This window comes from Dysidea avara, chromosome 13 (genome assembly GCF_963678975.1).
Source record: "Dysidea avara chromosome 13, odDysAvar1.4, whole genome shotgun sequence".
NCBI lineage: Eukaryota > Metazoa > Porifera > Demospongiae > Dictyoceratida > Dysideidae > Dysidea > Dysidea avara.
In genome coordinates this window covers 15,108,453-15,123,309 of record NC_089284.1, presented here as the reverse complement: position 1 = coordinate 15,123,309, position 14,857 = coordinate 15,108,453, and the positions used below count along the sequence as shown (strand labels likewise).

The following is a 14,857-nucleotide window of genomic DNA, read 5'->3' as shown; positions in this document are numbered from 1 at the left end:
CCGAGTGAAATTTACCATTTCCAATACAACACTAGTGGTATTTATCCCAAATTTCACTGCTACCCATGCTATTACTAGTACAAATAACACTGCAATTTTGTAGGATGACAATCTTAACCTCCGTCATTGCTTGGATTAGTTTGATCACCTTGATCACCAGTCAACATGTCAATAGTAAAGTGATCACCATCAACACTACTGGTGATAGTGACAATACTACGTGTTGTGTTGATGGAGAGTGTGTGTGTACTTCACTATCCAATGCTTTACTCAATATGACCAGTAACACTGTAATCAACATTACATCAGAATCAGTTACACTAGAAGGTAATATAAAAATGGGATCAGGTGATCTAAACAACATCACAGTAACTGGTGGTGGTGCTACCATCATGTGTAACAATAGTGGGGGTGTGTACTGTGAGTCATGTGATAATGTGGTCATTGAGGGGATCACGTGGGACAGGTGTGGTGATCCTAATGGAACAAATATCGCAGGAGTGACTTTTAATATCACTAGTAATATTTCACTGCTTAACTGTACCTTTCAATGCTCTCAAATACAAGCTGTTTCATTTTTGCAAGTGTCTGGAATTGTTATGGTTGAAAACTGTGATCTACTTTCTAATAAAATGCATAATTCCAATTTGACAGCTGATTCGTATGGTGCATTGAGTATTAAGAGATTAGGAGGATTTAATAATTTGAATATTACCATTTCTAATTGTATTTTTAATGATACTGGCTATTATAACAGTAACAATCATAGTGATGTTGTCAGCAGTGCACTGGAGATCTATGTCAATGTCACAGATTCATTGGATGCAACGCTTACAATTGCCATGGCTATGACTACGTTTTCGTTTAACAATGTAACAGCAGCTTATTTTTCAATCGAAGTGCCAAATTTACATGGAATTGTACTATCACAGATCAGTGTGTTTAACAATATTGCCTCAGGGAAATCTTTTGGAAGTGGTATTGTATTTATACCATGTTTCTCTTTAATTAGCAATCTGACAATAGAAATATTGTCATCAAATTTTAATGACAACCATGGCAGTGATGTGTGGTGTTTAATCATTGGGAATAATGTAAAAGTTGTAGTAAATAATTCTAATTTCATTGACAGTAAACCAGTAAACTCATCTGGTGCTAGTTGGGCTGCTGTCAGTACTGTAGGAATTTTTCCTGCAACTAGAAAAAAATCAGCATCACAGATTGTTTTTCACAATGTGCAAATCATAAACAGTGTTACAGCGACTAATGGAGACAGTAGTAATGCTGGGGCTGTCTATATGCTACATTGAAAGGAAGTATTGACATATACATGACCAAGGTCAAGTTAATTTCAAATCATTGTTTAGGAGACAATGGAGGTGCAGTATATATTGAACCACTGGAAGATGTTTATGATGCATATAATTTCTATTTATATGTAGCTGATTGTGAATTTAGAAGCAATGTCTCTCCTGGACATGGTGCAGCTTTGTATGTGTATGGGAGCATTTCTAATTCTAGTGTCCACATTGTGAATACAATATTTGATAACAATATTGCTGGTAGCAGCATAGTTTATATAGCAGAAGTACGTTCATTTACCAGTGTACAACTTGTGGCTTCAAGCTTTACTAACAATGTAGCTACCTCTATGTACATACCTGCATGTAATGTACACTTGCTGGGAAATGTGATATTTAGGAACAACAGAGGTGATAATGGGGCAGCATTGTACCTTAGCCAAGGAACAACTGTTAACATTACTAGGGAAGCAAGTGTTCAGTTTATTGCTAATTCGGCTACGCAAAATGGAGGGGCTATCTACATAGACTTAATTTTCAATAACCAGGACAACACCTTTTTAATAGATAATTCCTACATTAATGTTTCATTTACAAACAACTCAGCTGGAATTGCTGGTAATTCGTTATATTTTAACATACCTAAATCTTATGAATTGAATGAAAATACCATGGATAAACACATTATGTATGCACCATGTCTTTTCAATTATTTTCAACTAGTTAATGGAACACTGATACACATTCCATGTAATTTTAGCTATATTTTACTTAATGGTACCGGATCTCCCATAGTTACTTCGCCACATGAACTGAGATTATATTTCCCAAACAATGATGGTGTTAACATATCATCTAACTCTGATCACAACATTTACTACATAAAGAACAATATTCTTGGTCATGAAGTGAAGTTTAATGGTGCTACTTTTGATTATTTTGGGAAGCCTTCTGTACCATCACAATTCAGTGTGGAATGTGTAAATTGCTCTACTGTCTCTCTGTTTGGTGATAATCACCTGTTGGTTGATAATATTACGAATCTAAGTGTCCGATTTAAGGGTGGAAACATTGAAGGAAACAACACTAGTGTCACTTTAAACTTAATTTCAACTTTGTATTCACTGCAGCAGATAAGCACTACACTTGTAGTGGAGTTATTGCCTTGTACCAATCATCCTGGGAATAAGTATAACAATCTGACTCAGACTTGTGTTTGTTACCATCATGATGTGGTGGAGTGTCATGACACTTACAATGAGATCAAAAGAGGTTACTGGTTTGGTAGTGTGAAAGTTGGAGAAACACTTCGTGCAACTACCTCATTGTGTCCTAACCATTATTGTAACTTTGTTGATCGTAATGAGACCAGAGAAGGTTATTTTAAGTTACCAAGAACAATCAATGGTCAATGTAAAAAGAACAGGTCCGGAAGTGCTTGTGGAATGTGCAATTCAAACTACACTCTGGCTTATGATTCTACTGACTGTGTCAGTGTAGACCATTGTAATACTGGAATGACAGTGTTAGTGGTAGTGTTGACCTGTTTGTATTGGATTGTAGTGGTAGTTGGTGTGTTTAGTTTAATGTACTTCAACTTTCAGATATCATCAGGATATGTGTATGGGATAATCTATTACTACAGTATGGTGGGTATCTTGTTGGATAATAATCCATACATTTCAGATGGTGTTTTTCAATTTTTTTCTGTGCTGTCAAGTTTTGCACAACTATCTCCGCAATTTCTTGGACAACTTTGCTTTGTGACAGGACTAAGTGGAATAGACCAGTTGTTTATCCACTACTCTCATGCTGTTGCCGTTTCAATACTGACATTGGTAATTGTACTGGCAGCTAGATGTTCAGTGAGAGTAACAGTACTTGTCAGTCGATGTGTCATTCGTGTTATCTGTCTTCTCCTATTACTATCTTACATGTCATTAGCATCCACTTCACTACAATTACTGAGACCACTCAAGTTTACTGATGTTAATGAGGTATACACATATGCATCTCCACACATTGGATATTTCCATGGTCATCATGCCATATATGGTATTGTGGCAGTGATCTGTGAACTGGTTGTAGGAATTGGTTTACCATTGTTGTTATTGCTGGAGCCATTGTTAAGTAGGAAAATTAACTTCATCAAGATCAAACCATTACTGGATCAGTTTCAAGGATGTTACAAGGACAAGTATCGCTGGTTTGTTGCTTATTATCTGATATGTCGTCAAGTGATCATGTTAATTGTATTTGTAGGTAACAGTAACTATTACAACATGTTGTTTTACCTACAGACAACTTTAGTTGTTATTGCAATGATCCACATGTGGGCTCAACCATATCAAGATGAGTCACTGAATGCATTAGATGGACTGATATTACTGGTAATGGTACTGGTTGTCAATATTAACACCTTTCTGTTTTTACAAAATGTGACAACAGAGCTATCAATATTTTTGGTAGTGCTTCCCATCTTTCTGTTTTGTTCCATTGCTGTCCAAAAACTTGTTCGATCTTGTGTAAAGAAAAAGCGTTACCCTCTCTATGGTCAATTAGATAACATCTGTAATGATAATAATGACAAAATAGCTGAAGAAAATGCATTGAGGTAAATTTGTGTATTTAACTACCCATGCATGCACGTACACATTTACGCACACTAATGTTACTACTATTTTCTTGCAGGAATATCCAACTTGATAATGCTGAAGAAGCAGACAGCCAAGGCTACAACACTTTTCAGGAATCCTTGCTAGAGTATTCATTAAATGACAACTGAAATTTATGTTATGTTTTTTTGGATATTATACACACACTTTATACTATATCCATGTACTCACACACTTTTTACTGGTGCACAACCCTCAAATTGTGTATTGTTGAATCAATACAGTATGTACACTAGACCAACACATTATTAATTAAAGGGACTAATTGCTCATCCACACATTCATGAATGTGTGAACACATACAATATTATGCATGCCACCAGTGACACTAAATGAATGCACATGTTTTAATTTGATGAAAATAATTAAGGGATGATGTGCATCAGTGCACCAGGAGTTTTACTCCATGTGCACATAACCTATTGTCCTTCATTGTATAGAACAGATCCCATATTTATTTGCATCCAGATGCATTTACATGCATGGGTGTACATTTTAATACAATTTTCATAAGCACATGCACTAGCTGGTTAGATTAGAGTGCTTTGTAATTTGCCTCCCCCATGCCACATATAATTATATTATATTATGTATGGCCTTCAAAAACGTTTCATACATAATGTGGATAGCCCTAAAGCCACTACTCTGCTGTTGATGAATGCAGAATGAGGGCAATTCATGATCATTGATGTAGTGGCATCTATACCTGCAGATATATATATACTTGTGTATACCTGTGTCTATATACCAGTGTATGGCCACGTATACAGCAATGTATACAGTGCAGCTCATGATCAGTCTGCATACCAGTGCATGTTATTTTGGGGTCACCAGCACCCTTTGCCACTACCCCCCAGCACTATCAGTGCATGTGCTACTATGTGTGTATACTTGTATACCCTGGTCCCTGGATACATCAAAGTACTCAAGGGAATTCGGTCCTATATCTCATTTACTTCACATTTGTTCATTTCTATATATCATTGCAGATTAGATTGCTGGAAGTTTTACCTTGATGCATCTTTCACTTCCTTGATACAAGATTATAAAGTTATCTCAGCTCATATCAAACTAAAATTACTTGTGACATCATTACACAATAGCAGGAGTGAACTTTGCAGTTAGTGATGTATACTGTCAACCAAAAGGTATAACCTTCCAGCTTGACACTATAATGATGATGTAACCTTAACATATCACCTGCATGGGGAGTGAAACGTATGTCCGTAATTTTCAAACAGATGTTTTATTTAGGAGTTACCAAAACTATTTCATTTTTGATGCTGGTCATATTGCTTCTGCAGTCAGAGACATCTGGTTATCATAGTTATTGCATAAAATGTTTGCAATTGGTGACAACTTATAATGAAGCATCAACGAGGAAGCCAGCTCTGTAGAATTTGTCAAGGGTCTTACTAACCCAGTGGTAATCAGTGCTAATATAGTTGTAGAAATGCCTAAGTAACGATTGTCTTCTACTTGATGTTGGCTGGAAAGGTCCTTTAGTTTGCATGGGTTTATGCTTCCAAGTCAGCTGGAATCTGTAGACTCCATGTAAATGCAACAATTGGAGGTGTCAATTTGCAACTAAAAGCATTTGCTCCAGATATTGGCATGCTTTTAGCATTTGAGGTTTCACTCACAAAACCTCTTTCTTTGAATGATATCGATGTAACTAATCTTCTTCAGGTTAGCAGTGGAATGCCTGACCTTGGCGAGTGATGTTGGAAGCATGCCAATATCTGGAGAATATCAAAAGTGGGTCAGCGAATTGCTGACTAGACTTGCATCAAATATGCCAGCATAATAAAAAGCATAATAGACTGGAGTGCTATTCCAGCATGACGCTAACAAATTAGGTGGATATTTCAAACTATGGAGCTTAATTTCATGAAAATTATCCTAGTTAGCAGCAAGGAAATTGCCAGTTGCATAGATTCAACAATGAGTTTTTGAGGTATGTCACAGTAATCCAATTACCAATGATATAACACATTGTTCACCCTTTTGTTTTGGTGTTCATGGTTGGAATAAGCTGCTTTAGCTCAATGTTTGCTAAAACTGAACTCAAAATTGGAATTCAATGTGCTGCTTGCAAAGCATCTGACAATCTAAAGACCTGAAGAAAATCATTTAATGAAATATACTCCTTCAGTTGTGCCAATGACATTAGATTTAGATACAGTATCAGTACAGTATGTGTTCAGTTTTAGCAAATATTAAGCTAAAGCATGCAGCTTGTTCCAGCCATGAAAACCAAATTAAAAGGGTGAATGATTTGTTCTACCATTGATAATTTTCAATTGGATCACTGTATCATGAAGAATCATCTGTTATTATGAGTTACATATCCAAATTTGATATGAATGATGCACTATAACGTTTAACAATCACTGAATTACTACTCTGTTAATGCCCATTTTGAGCTATGTGACTCTATTTGGCCATTAAAGTTTTTCTTTGCTAACCCTAACAGTGATTTTGCAATAGCTAAATTTTCTATGTATTTGGATTAGGTGATTTAAATAGCCTACCAGTTGTTGGACAATTATTAAACAGACAGAAAATCCAAAAATACATCTCTGTTGTGAAGATGAATTAATCTAGTAGCATTTACTTAAATGATTTGAACAAAAGCACAAATTTAGTTGCTTTGGTAAAAATTGATACTGTTCCCTCAGTATTCTTCCTTCACCATCATAGTTATTCATTTCTTAATCTCAAAGGATGCTCCCTTGATGGCCAAGAGGTTACATATAAATGAGTCATTTATGTAACATCTTGATGGAGTAAGTAAATCTGATGCAGAATACAACTATTATATGCTACAACATGTTTCAAGAGGCATTGCTAAACTTATTTAATAACAATTAAACTATTCAATATTACACACGCACATGCACACACTTGCACTGACACCATTTAACATTTACTTCCTTAAGGAGCTCAAGAAAATGGCAACATAACAAAATACCAGGGGCAGCTGCAGGGTAGTTTCTGAGGTTTCCAGAAACTGGTCAAGTAAATTCAGACAAATGTTATTTTACATTGGCACAAAGCTTTAGATCAAGATACTCCAATAGAGCAATCAACCACCCTAATAGAACAGTCACTTTTATATCTTAAAAACAGTGAGTAGTTACCTAGGGAATGCCCCCAGAATGGCATCCATGTTTGTTGTATGTTTCAAACTCCACATATCTCCATGCACCCGTTTGCTCTTTGGCCTGCTCCACTGCCCCTAATACTATGCTAGCAGAAGCAATCACAAGCAGCCTATAATTATGTCAATAAGTTATAAACATAATAAATTTTTTGGGCAAAATTACTATATACCAGATTCAGTGAAACCAGTCACCAGGATTCCTGGATCTGCCCATAAAACAGTGACATCAATTCTACTTTGCAGTATATCATCTACAACAAACAAATAATTAATGTTGTTCCAACAAATATATACAAAACAAGCTTTTTGTCAGCTGCTGCTTGTTTTGCTGTTTGCATGCTACTTGCTGTTGCCAGTGGCATGGGCTGCAGCAAGCAACAAACAGCTGCGATAGCAACAGTTTTTCTGTTGGATATCTGAAATTGTCTGTATTATGTAATGAGAAATGATGACATATACATGTATACAGAGTTGGGATAGTTACTTCAGAAAAGTAACTAGTTACTAGTTACGCGTTACTTTTATCCCATGTAACTTAGTTACAGTTACTTCTTAAAAGGTAACTAAATACTCTAGTTACTAGTTACTTTCGTAGTATAAATTATGACTTGTTTTTAGCTTTTGTAACATAAATTTTGCTCAGATATGCATCATTAAGGGATGCAATACATACGTGCACTTAAAATAACAATTCTGTGGCTATTTCAGGTCAGTTTTAATTATTGCTACGTCTGTTACTCAAGCTGAATCATAGAGAACAGTACACAGAATCTGTCTACTTAATGTGGCTGTAGCATATATGGCACAAATATTGAAGTGCTCTTGTTTTAAAGCATAGTTACAATGTAACTATTGTAATTAGTTACTATTGTAACTTAGCTACTTTTCAGACAATTACTCCTAGTTACAAGTTACTAGTTACAAAACAAATAACTAGTTATATTACTAGTTACTTTAAAAGTAATCAGTTACGTAACTTAGTTACAAAAGTAACTAGTTACACCCCCAACTCTGCCAGTTCGTTTACTGTATGTGTATATATACACTTTTAAATACAATTTCAGAAGCATACTAGATCTGCAGCCTCCCATGTTTCCCTTGCACCACATTACCAGCCTGCCAAATTCAAACAGTAATTTGATGTTTCCATAAATATCTATGTATTGTATGCTTTAAATCGTACCTCTCACCAAGTCATCTCCTGTACTTTAATTGCCATACATGAAAGTCACAGTGAAAAATGCTTAGTGTATATACTTCAACATTTGTAGCTATAAATCTACTTCTTTACTGTATACATACTGAGTAGTGAGTATCTAGTTATAGTTTTCACTGTGTACTACGTTATATTTATACTACGTTATATTTATATGCGTCTTTACTGTAGGATTTAATAATAGGTAGAGTAAAGGTTGAAACACACACACATGTACATCATGACAGAATTGTACTGTGCATTTCACATAGTACAATACTGTGTATTGTTGGCCAGTATTGTATATACATGCATGGGCAGGAAAAATGGAGACAGTTGAAGGCAATAGCTATTAATCTTATTTTCTTATAGTACATAGTATACATGTGTATTACACAATCGCAAGAATGATGTCTTTTACACTGCAAGGGATGAGTATATGGCAAATTTCAATACGGATTCTACAGTTTCATGATTAACAATTATTGATTATAATGACTAGGCCTGCAACCAATGACAGACATAGAATTACAGCCATTGCAGAATAATCAGTTATTTTAATATCAACATGCAAATGGTTCTGTTTCTTTCATTGTAATGCTCTGAAATGGGTCACTGTATGATTTTTCCATTTGTTGTCCAGTCTAAGCCACTAAGTTATTTTAGAAGCTGAAAATGTGTAACTCAAGCATTAGTGTAATCTACATGATAGGGATAACAATGGTATATCACTGCTAGTGAACAAATAAATACTACATTGTCCCAAGAATTAGCTATGCATGGTCTCTGTATACACTGCATGCTATATGTATAAAGATACTAATAACAACATGCAGTGTTCCATTCTTTATCACCCCAGTTATAGATAACATACGTATTTTACTATTGGCATAGAAAACCTATAACTTGATTTGTGACCTTAAACCAGACAAAGGTGTGTGACCTGATGGCATCACATCCTGGATCCTGAAGTTATGCTCTGTTCACATGTACAAATTGCACCTGTTTTACACACCGCATTCATTTATCAAGGAGTCATACTGCTATGATTGGCTATCAGCCAATGTCATCCCACTATTCAATTCAAGCACTTTGCAGGAAACTATACAGACCAATATTACTCACATCAGTGTGCTGTAAATCATGAAACATTATTTTTCATGCCATCCTTCAGCAACTAAACCCATGCCAGCACAGTTTCCAGCCAGGTCTGTCATGCCAACTTATGGTATGATATATCACTAATGAATATTAAGGACACCTATCACCAAGTAGAGTAGATCATATACTTTTAGACTTCTTGAAAGCTTTCGATACTGTTTGTCATAATAAATATTTAAACAAACTTATGTGGAATCCAAAACTCTATGCATAGTTACATGGCTAGCTATCTACTTGGCTCACCACCAGGACTCGGAAAGTCATTGTCAACAGTGGAAGGTCATAGTCTTATCAGGAATGTCTCAGGGCATAGTCCTAGGTCCCTTAACAATTTACATCAATGTAAATGCCTCAGTTCACTGGAATCAGTGCATGTCCCTTAAACTCATGCCTCAGTTCATGCTACCACTATATGTGTAAACTAGACAAGCATATGGTCCATAGCATGACAACATCAAGCATGTAATTTTGCTCTTAAGTACATTTATTTGCTGATGACTGCATGCATAGCTACTAATAAGTTGCATATCTCAAGATGATTGTCATGGTATACAATCATCTTGAGATACGATATAACTATGAAGATATGTATATAACTGCTTTCAGTATGATATCTAGACAAACTGGTGCAATTGGGCACAAGCATGGTAGATGAACCTAAATCCTGATAAGTGCAATATTTTGCACTATACAATTCACATTTACATACCACCACTCCTACATCATATAATAAGTATTACTCTGGAATCAGTGCATGTACCAACAGAGGTATCAGCTCCTACAAAACTCTTTGTCATGGAGTAGCTAGTCAACATTTAAGCATGTTAAATGCTTCTAAAAATAATTATCATTTTAATGAGTACACTGTGCTCTTTTGCAATTGTCTCAAGACTTTCTGCGAAGGCCTGGATTTGTAAGATTCAAGTATGAGACAATACTGTAGGGTGATTTTTCTGATTCATTGCTAGCTAGTTTAAGCTATAGATCTAAGTAGCTATAGGCCACTGAGCTATCAAGACTGAGTTAACATTCACCCCGGTCAACTTCCTGAACCTCACATCCCCTCCAAAAATTCCTGAAGAAGCAGACAGCCAAGGAGTTAAGCAATGCCTCTTGAAATGTGTTGTAGCCTTGGCTGTCTGCTTCTTCAGCATTATTAGGTTTACACTGGGAATGTACAGCCTAATAATGCTGAAGAAGCAGACAGCCAAGCAAAGCTACAACACATTCCAAGAGGCATTACTTAACTCCTCATTTCATGACAATTGAACTATACTATATAGAATGTCATACACACACTCTCACTCACACCCTTTAATGTTTACCATCATGCACTATACTTTTATGCAATATCATGCACCAATACATTGCTCAACATGATTGATTTTTTGTTTAAACACTATGCAATCAGCTAGAGCCATTCTTCCTTGCAGGAGTGACAACATACAACAATACTAACTATACACATCACAAAAAAAAGAAAAAACTTAGCTAAGCATAACAGATCAACTGGACACATAATTATGTAACAGAACCAAAAACAATTACAGAACAGACGAAAATTACAACGTACCTGTTTCACTACCCATACAAAAGTCCCTATACCAGCAGTGAAATTAATCCCTAATTTCACAATAGTATTATAAGTCTATAGTATCTATAATAATTATTTTACTAATATCAGTGAAAAGTTGTAATTGCAATTTCACTGAGTAGAATTTTTGTTCAGTGTGACATTAATTTTGTTGTTGGTTACTACTATCTAGTTGCTATGACCTAGAAGGGCCAGAACGCTTATTACATTAGAAACTGTCTCCATGGCAACAATTGCCAGGAAAATAATTTTGGGAGATTTGCTATTTGCATCTTAGCAACCACTCCTTGACAACCATTGCTAGCAGCAACACTCTAAAAATTGTTGCTTGACAATGAAAAAATGAGTATAGTATTAACATGGAATAGCATGGGTAGCAATGAAATTTGGGATAAATACCACTCTTGTTGCATTGAAAGTGGAAATTACACTCAGCTTCACCTTGTGAAAATTTTACCAATTTTCAATGCAACACGCATGGAATTTATCCCAAATTCCACTGCTATAGCTACCCATGTTATTGTACATATTTACTAATCATTAAGCATAGATGTGGAATATTCATCCCAGACCATATATGTTACTACATGCCACTGTGGGTCATAATACTAAAACTGGCAATTACAAATACTCATTTTGTGTTATGGCATATCATGCATACTGTACTTGCATGTACATGCACTTTTGCTGCCCACATTTTAGTCTGGGTAATTTAGTTTGGCAGCTATTTGATGTTTCTTTCATAATACCGCAATGGCCCATCAATGAGCATCTGAGCCATTTACTTATCATTTAATTAATGTATGAAGAGAAGGCTTTAAGCCCTATAATACAAATAAGATCACATTTTTATTACATAAAGCTTTGACTGCCAATTGCTATTAATAATAACAATAGCACTACTGGATAATGACAATAACCCACCCACTGCTCACAGTGTTGTAGAAAATCTAGAACATCAACCAATGTTGTCCTTATGATGTATTTAGCTAATTTTAAATTAAAAATATAGGTATACATGTATATACTATGAAGCATTGAAACAAGAGACAAGGTGTGAAACCTCTTTGGCTACATTATACAAATCAGTACCAATAATTAAACCAACAGAAACTTAATAAAGTCTACAGCATCAGGAAGCTAAACTGTTACAAGCCATACACATTGATGAATATTACGTTTAGAAATATGGTTAGTTATTCTTTCTTTGCTACCCTTCCACAAACTACAAACTCAAATAAGAAAACAAATATATATTCTGAGGCCCTCCAGCCCACTTGCTATCATAGTCATCATGCTTTCATCTATATGAGTGGAGCAGTCTTTCCAACAGTATTTGTGTTGAAATTCAATTCTGCTGCAAAACATCAATTGACAATTACTGGAGACACTATGTTTTTTGCTAGCCTCTGAACTGCTGCTACCGTTGCTGCTTACTTTTCTGTTTGCTTCAATTTCCATTGCTGCTTGTTTACTGCTTGCTGCTACTCTCTAAATTGCTGTTGCTTGCTGCTACTCTGTTAATTTCTGTTGCTTGCTTGCCAATACTGCTGCTGCACTATATCTTGCTGCTACTTAGATGCTGCTTCCTTACTTGCATACTGCATACTGTGTTGCTACTGCCTGTATGCTGCTGCAATGTTTCTTCTACTGCTGCTGCTTTCTTACTGCTGTTTGCTTGCATTACAAGCTGCTTAATTGCTGCTACTTCTTTTTTCCTGTTACTGCTATATACTGCTTGGTTGCTTGCTGTTGTTTGGTTTATTTCTCAATTTTTCTTTTTTCTTTGTGTTAAACCCATGCACTCTTCCTTAAGGAGAAAATGGCAACATAGCAGAATACCAGGGGCAGCTCCAGGATGGTTTCTGAGGTTTCCAGAAACTGGTCTGGTAAATTCAGGCAATTGGATTATACTTATTTTGCATTGGTACAAAGCTTTAGATATTCCAATGGAGCAATCAACCACCCTAATAGAACAGTCACATTGCTAATGATCATGACTGACTGCTACCCTTCTATACTTTTACATAATTCAGATATCCAACGTAACAGAAAAACTGTTGCCTATTTGTTGCTTGCTGCAACCACTGCTACAGGCAACAGCAAGCAGCATGCAAACAACAACAAACAGTCGCATACAACTACAAGCTTAATTGTTTTGTATTTGTTGGAAAAACATTATCTTGTTGTAGATGTTATACTACAAAGTAGGATTGCTGTCACTGTTTTGTGGGCAGATCCAGGAATCCTGGTGACCAGTTTCATTGAATCTGATAATAATTTCACCCAAAAAATATTTATAACTTATCAACATAATTGTGATTGCTTCTGCTGGCATAGTACAAGGGGCAGTGGAACAGGCCAAAGAGCAAAGGGGTGGAGAAATGTGGAGTTGGATCGGAAGTATACAACAAACATGGATGCCATTTTGGGGGCATTCCCTAGGTAGCTACTTACTGTATTTAAAATATATAGACCACATATATAACAGTAGTAACTAGACACAACCCCCCTTCTGAAATCCTAGATCCACCCCTGTTCTCTATCCATATTTTCATTGCCCATGCATACGTAAGATGCAGGGTCGTAGCTAGCTAGGTGATGGAGGGGCAGGCATGCCCCCACGAAACGCTCAAAATCATTCATGATTGCAAAAAGGGCTAATGACCCAATGGTGGGTTAGCCAACTTACGGTGTTGTATTATTACAGCTCACACAACTAGCTACGTAACTACTTCAGTACTGATTGCTTATCTTTTATCAATGATTCAATGGAGGTATATTCGTCGAGCATCATCGCACGTGCCACAACTGTACTCCAACAAATTCATCCACAGTCCGGTAGAGCTATATTGTTAATATTTTAGTGCTAATACAAGTTACTTTACGTTAGCCACAGCTTGTGTTGCAGTCCTAGCACACTGCTGACAGGATGACATGTTCACTCACTTCACTCGGCGAAATTCAAATGCCACGTATTGCATGAAATCCCACCGGTCTTTCTTGCTAGCAGAACTTGTAAGCTTGTGACTGATCCAGGCCCGTAGCCAGGGGGTTCTGAAGAACCGCCCTCTTGGAATAGGCCGACTACACTGGCAGCACTGCATGCCGTACAAAGATCTAGTGTGATCGACTCGAGAAAATAAACTTGGTACATTTAGCTAACACTTTATGACCTCATAGGCATTAGGTTCTTAGCGTCATCTGGCCTCCTTTGTCACTTGTGAGTTGTGACTCCTGCCGCGGCAAGGTCCTTTGAGCGGGTCACTCTTTAGATTCGAAAATGCTCTATCACGTGAGCTTAATCTAGGCTAAATATAGAAGTGTGTCTCTAATACCAGAATGGAATGGACTACCACAAGACATCATCAACCAACAAACTATTGACAGCTTCAAACAATTATTAGCTATACAATTACTTTTAATTTAATGTACATTAGCACTTATGCCCAGGCGGGCTCTGTTAATTAAACAATATAATAGCTAATAATAATAATATTTTCGTTCGGTGGATTCACGAGCGAGTTGAATGTTGTGTGTGCGCGTTCACTAGCAACCCCTGGTGGTACCGCGTAGTAGCGCATATAATTTATAGTCATTTTCGTGTCAGGTAAGCTTGTGACGGAGGTTTTTTTATTAAAAAAAACACTACGGTGATGGGGGGGGGGGGGGGGGGGGGGGCAAATGCCTCCCCCTGCCCCCCCTTGGCTACGCCTCTGGTAAGATGCAATTGGACCTATACTGCAACTTCTAGAAACTTCCTAG

General features: G+C 36.5%; 1 protein-coding gene and 1 long non-coding RNA gene across 2 annotated transcripts; one reads left to right on the top strand and one right to left on the bottom strand.

The window, feature by feature from the left end:
* On the top strand, window positions 1–4,312 carry LOC136243220 (uncharacterized). The gene is made up of 2 exons (XM_066034734.1): window positions 1–3,915; window positions 3,993–4,312. Exons 1-2 carry the CDS (start codon window positions 1,331–1,333, stop codon window positions 4,084–4,086), a joined length of 2,679 nt encoding a protein of 892 aa, XP_065890806.1. The 5' UTR covers window positions 1–1,330; the 3' UTR covers window positions 4,087–4,312.
* Window positions 4,313–12,190: 7,878 nt separating this feature from the next.
* On the bottom strand, window positions 12,191–14,510 carry LOC136243078 (uncharacterized). Its single transcript, XR_010694745.1, has 2 exons — window positions 14,042–14,510; window positions 12,191–13,939 (listed from the first exon to the last, which is right to left on the bottom strand). It is a non-coding gene; the product is annotated as an uncharacterized lncRNA (long non-coding RNA).
* Window positions 14,511–14,857: the final 347 nt, after the last annotated feature.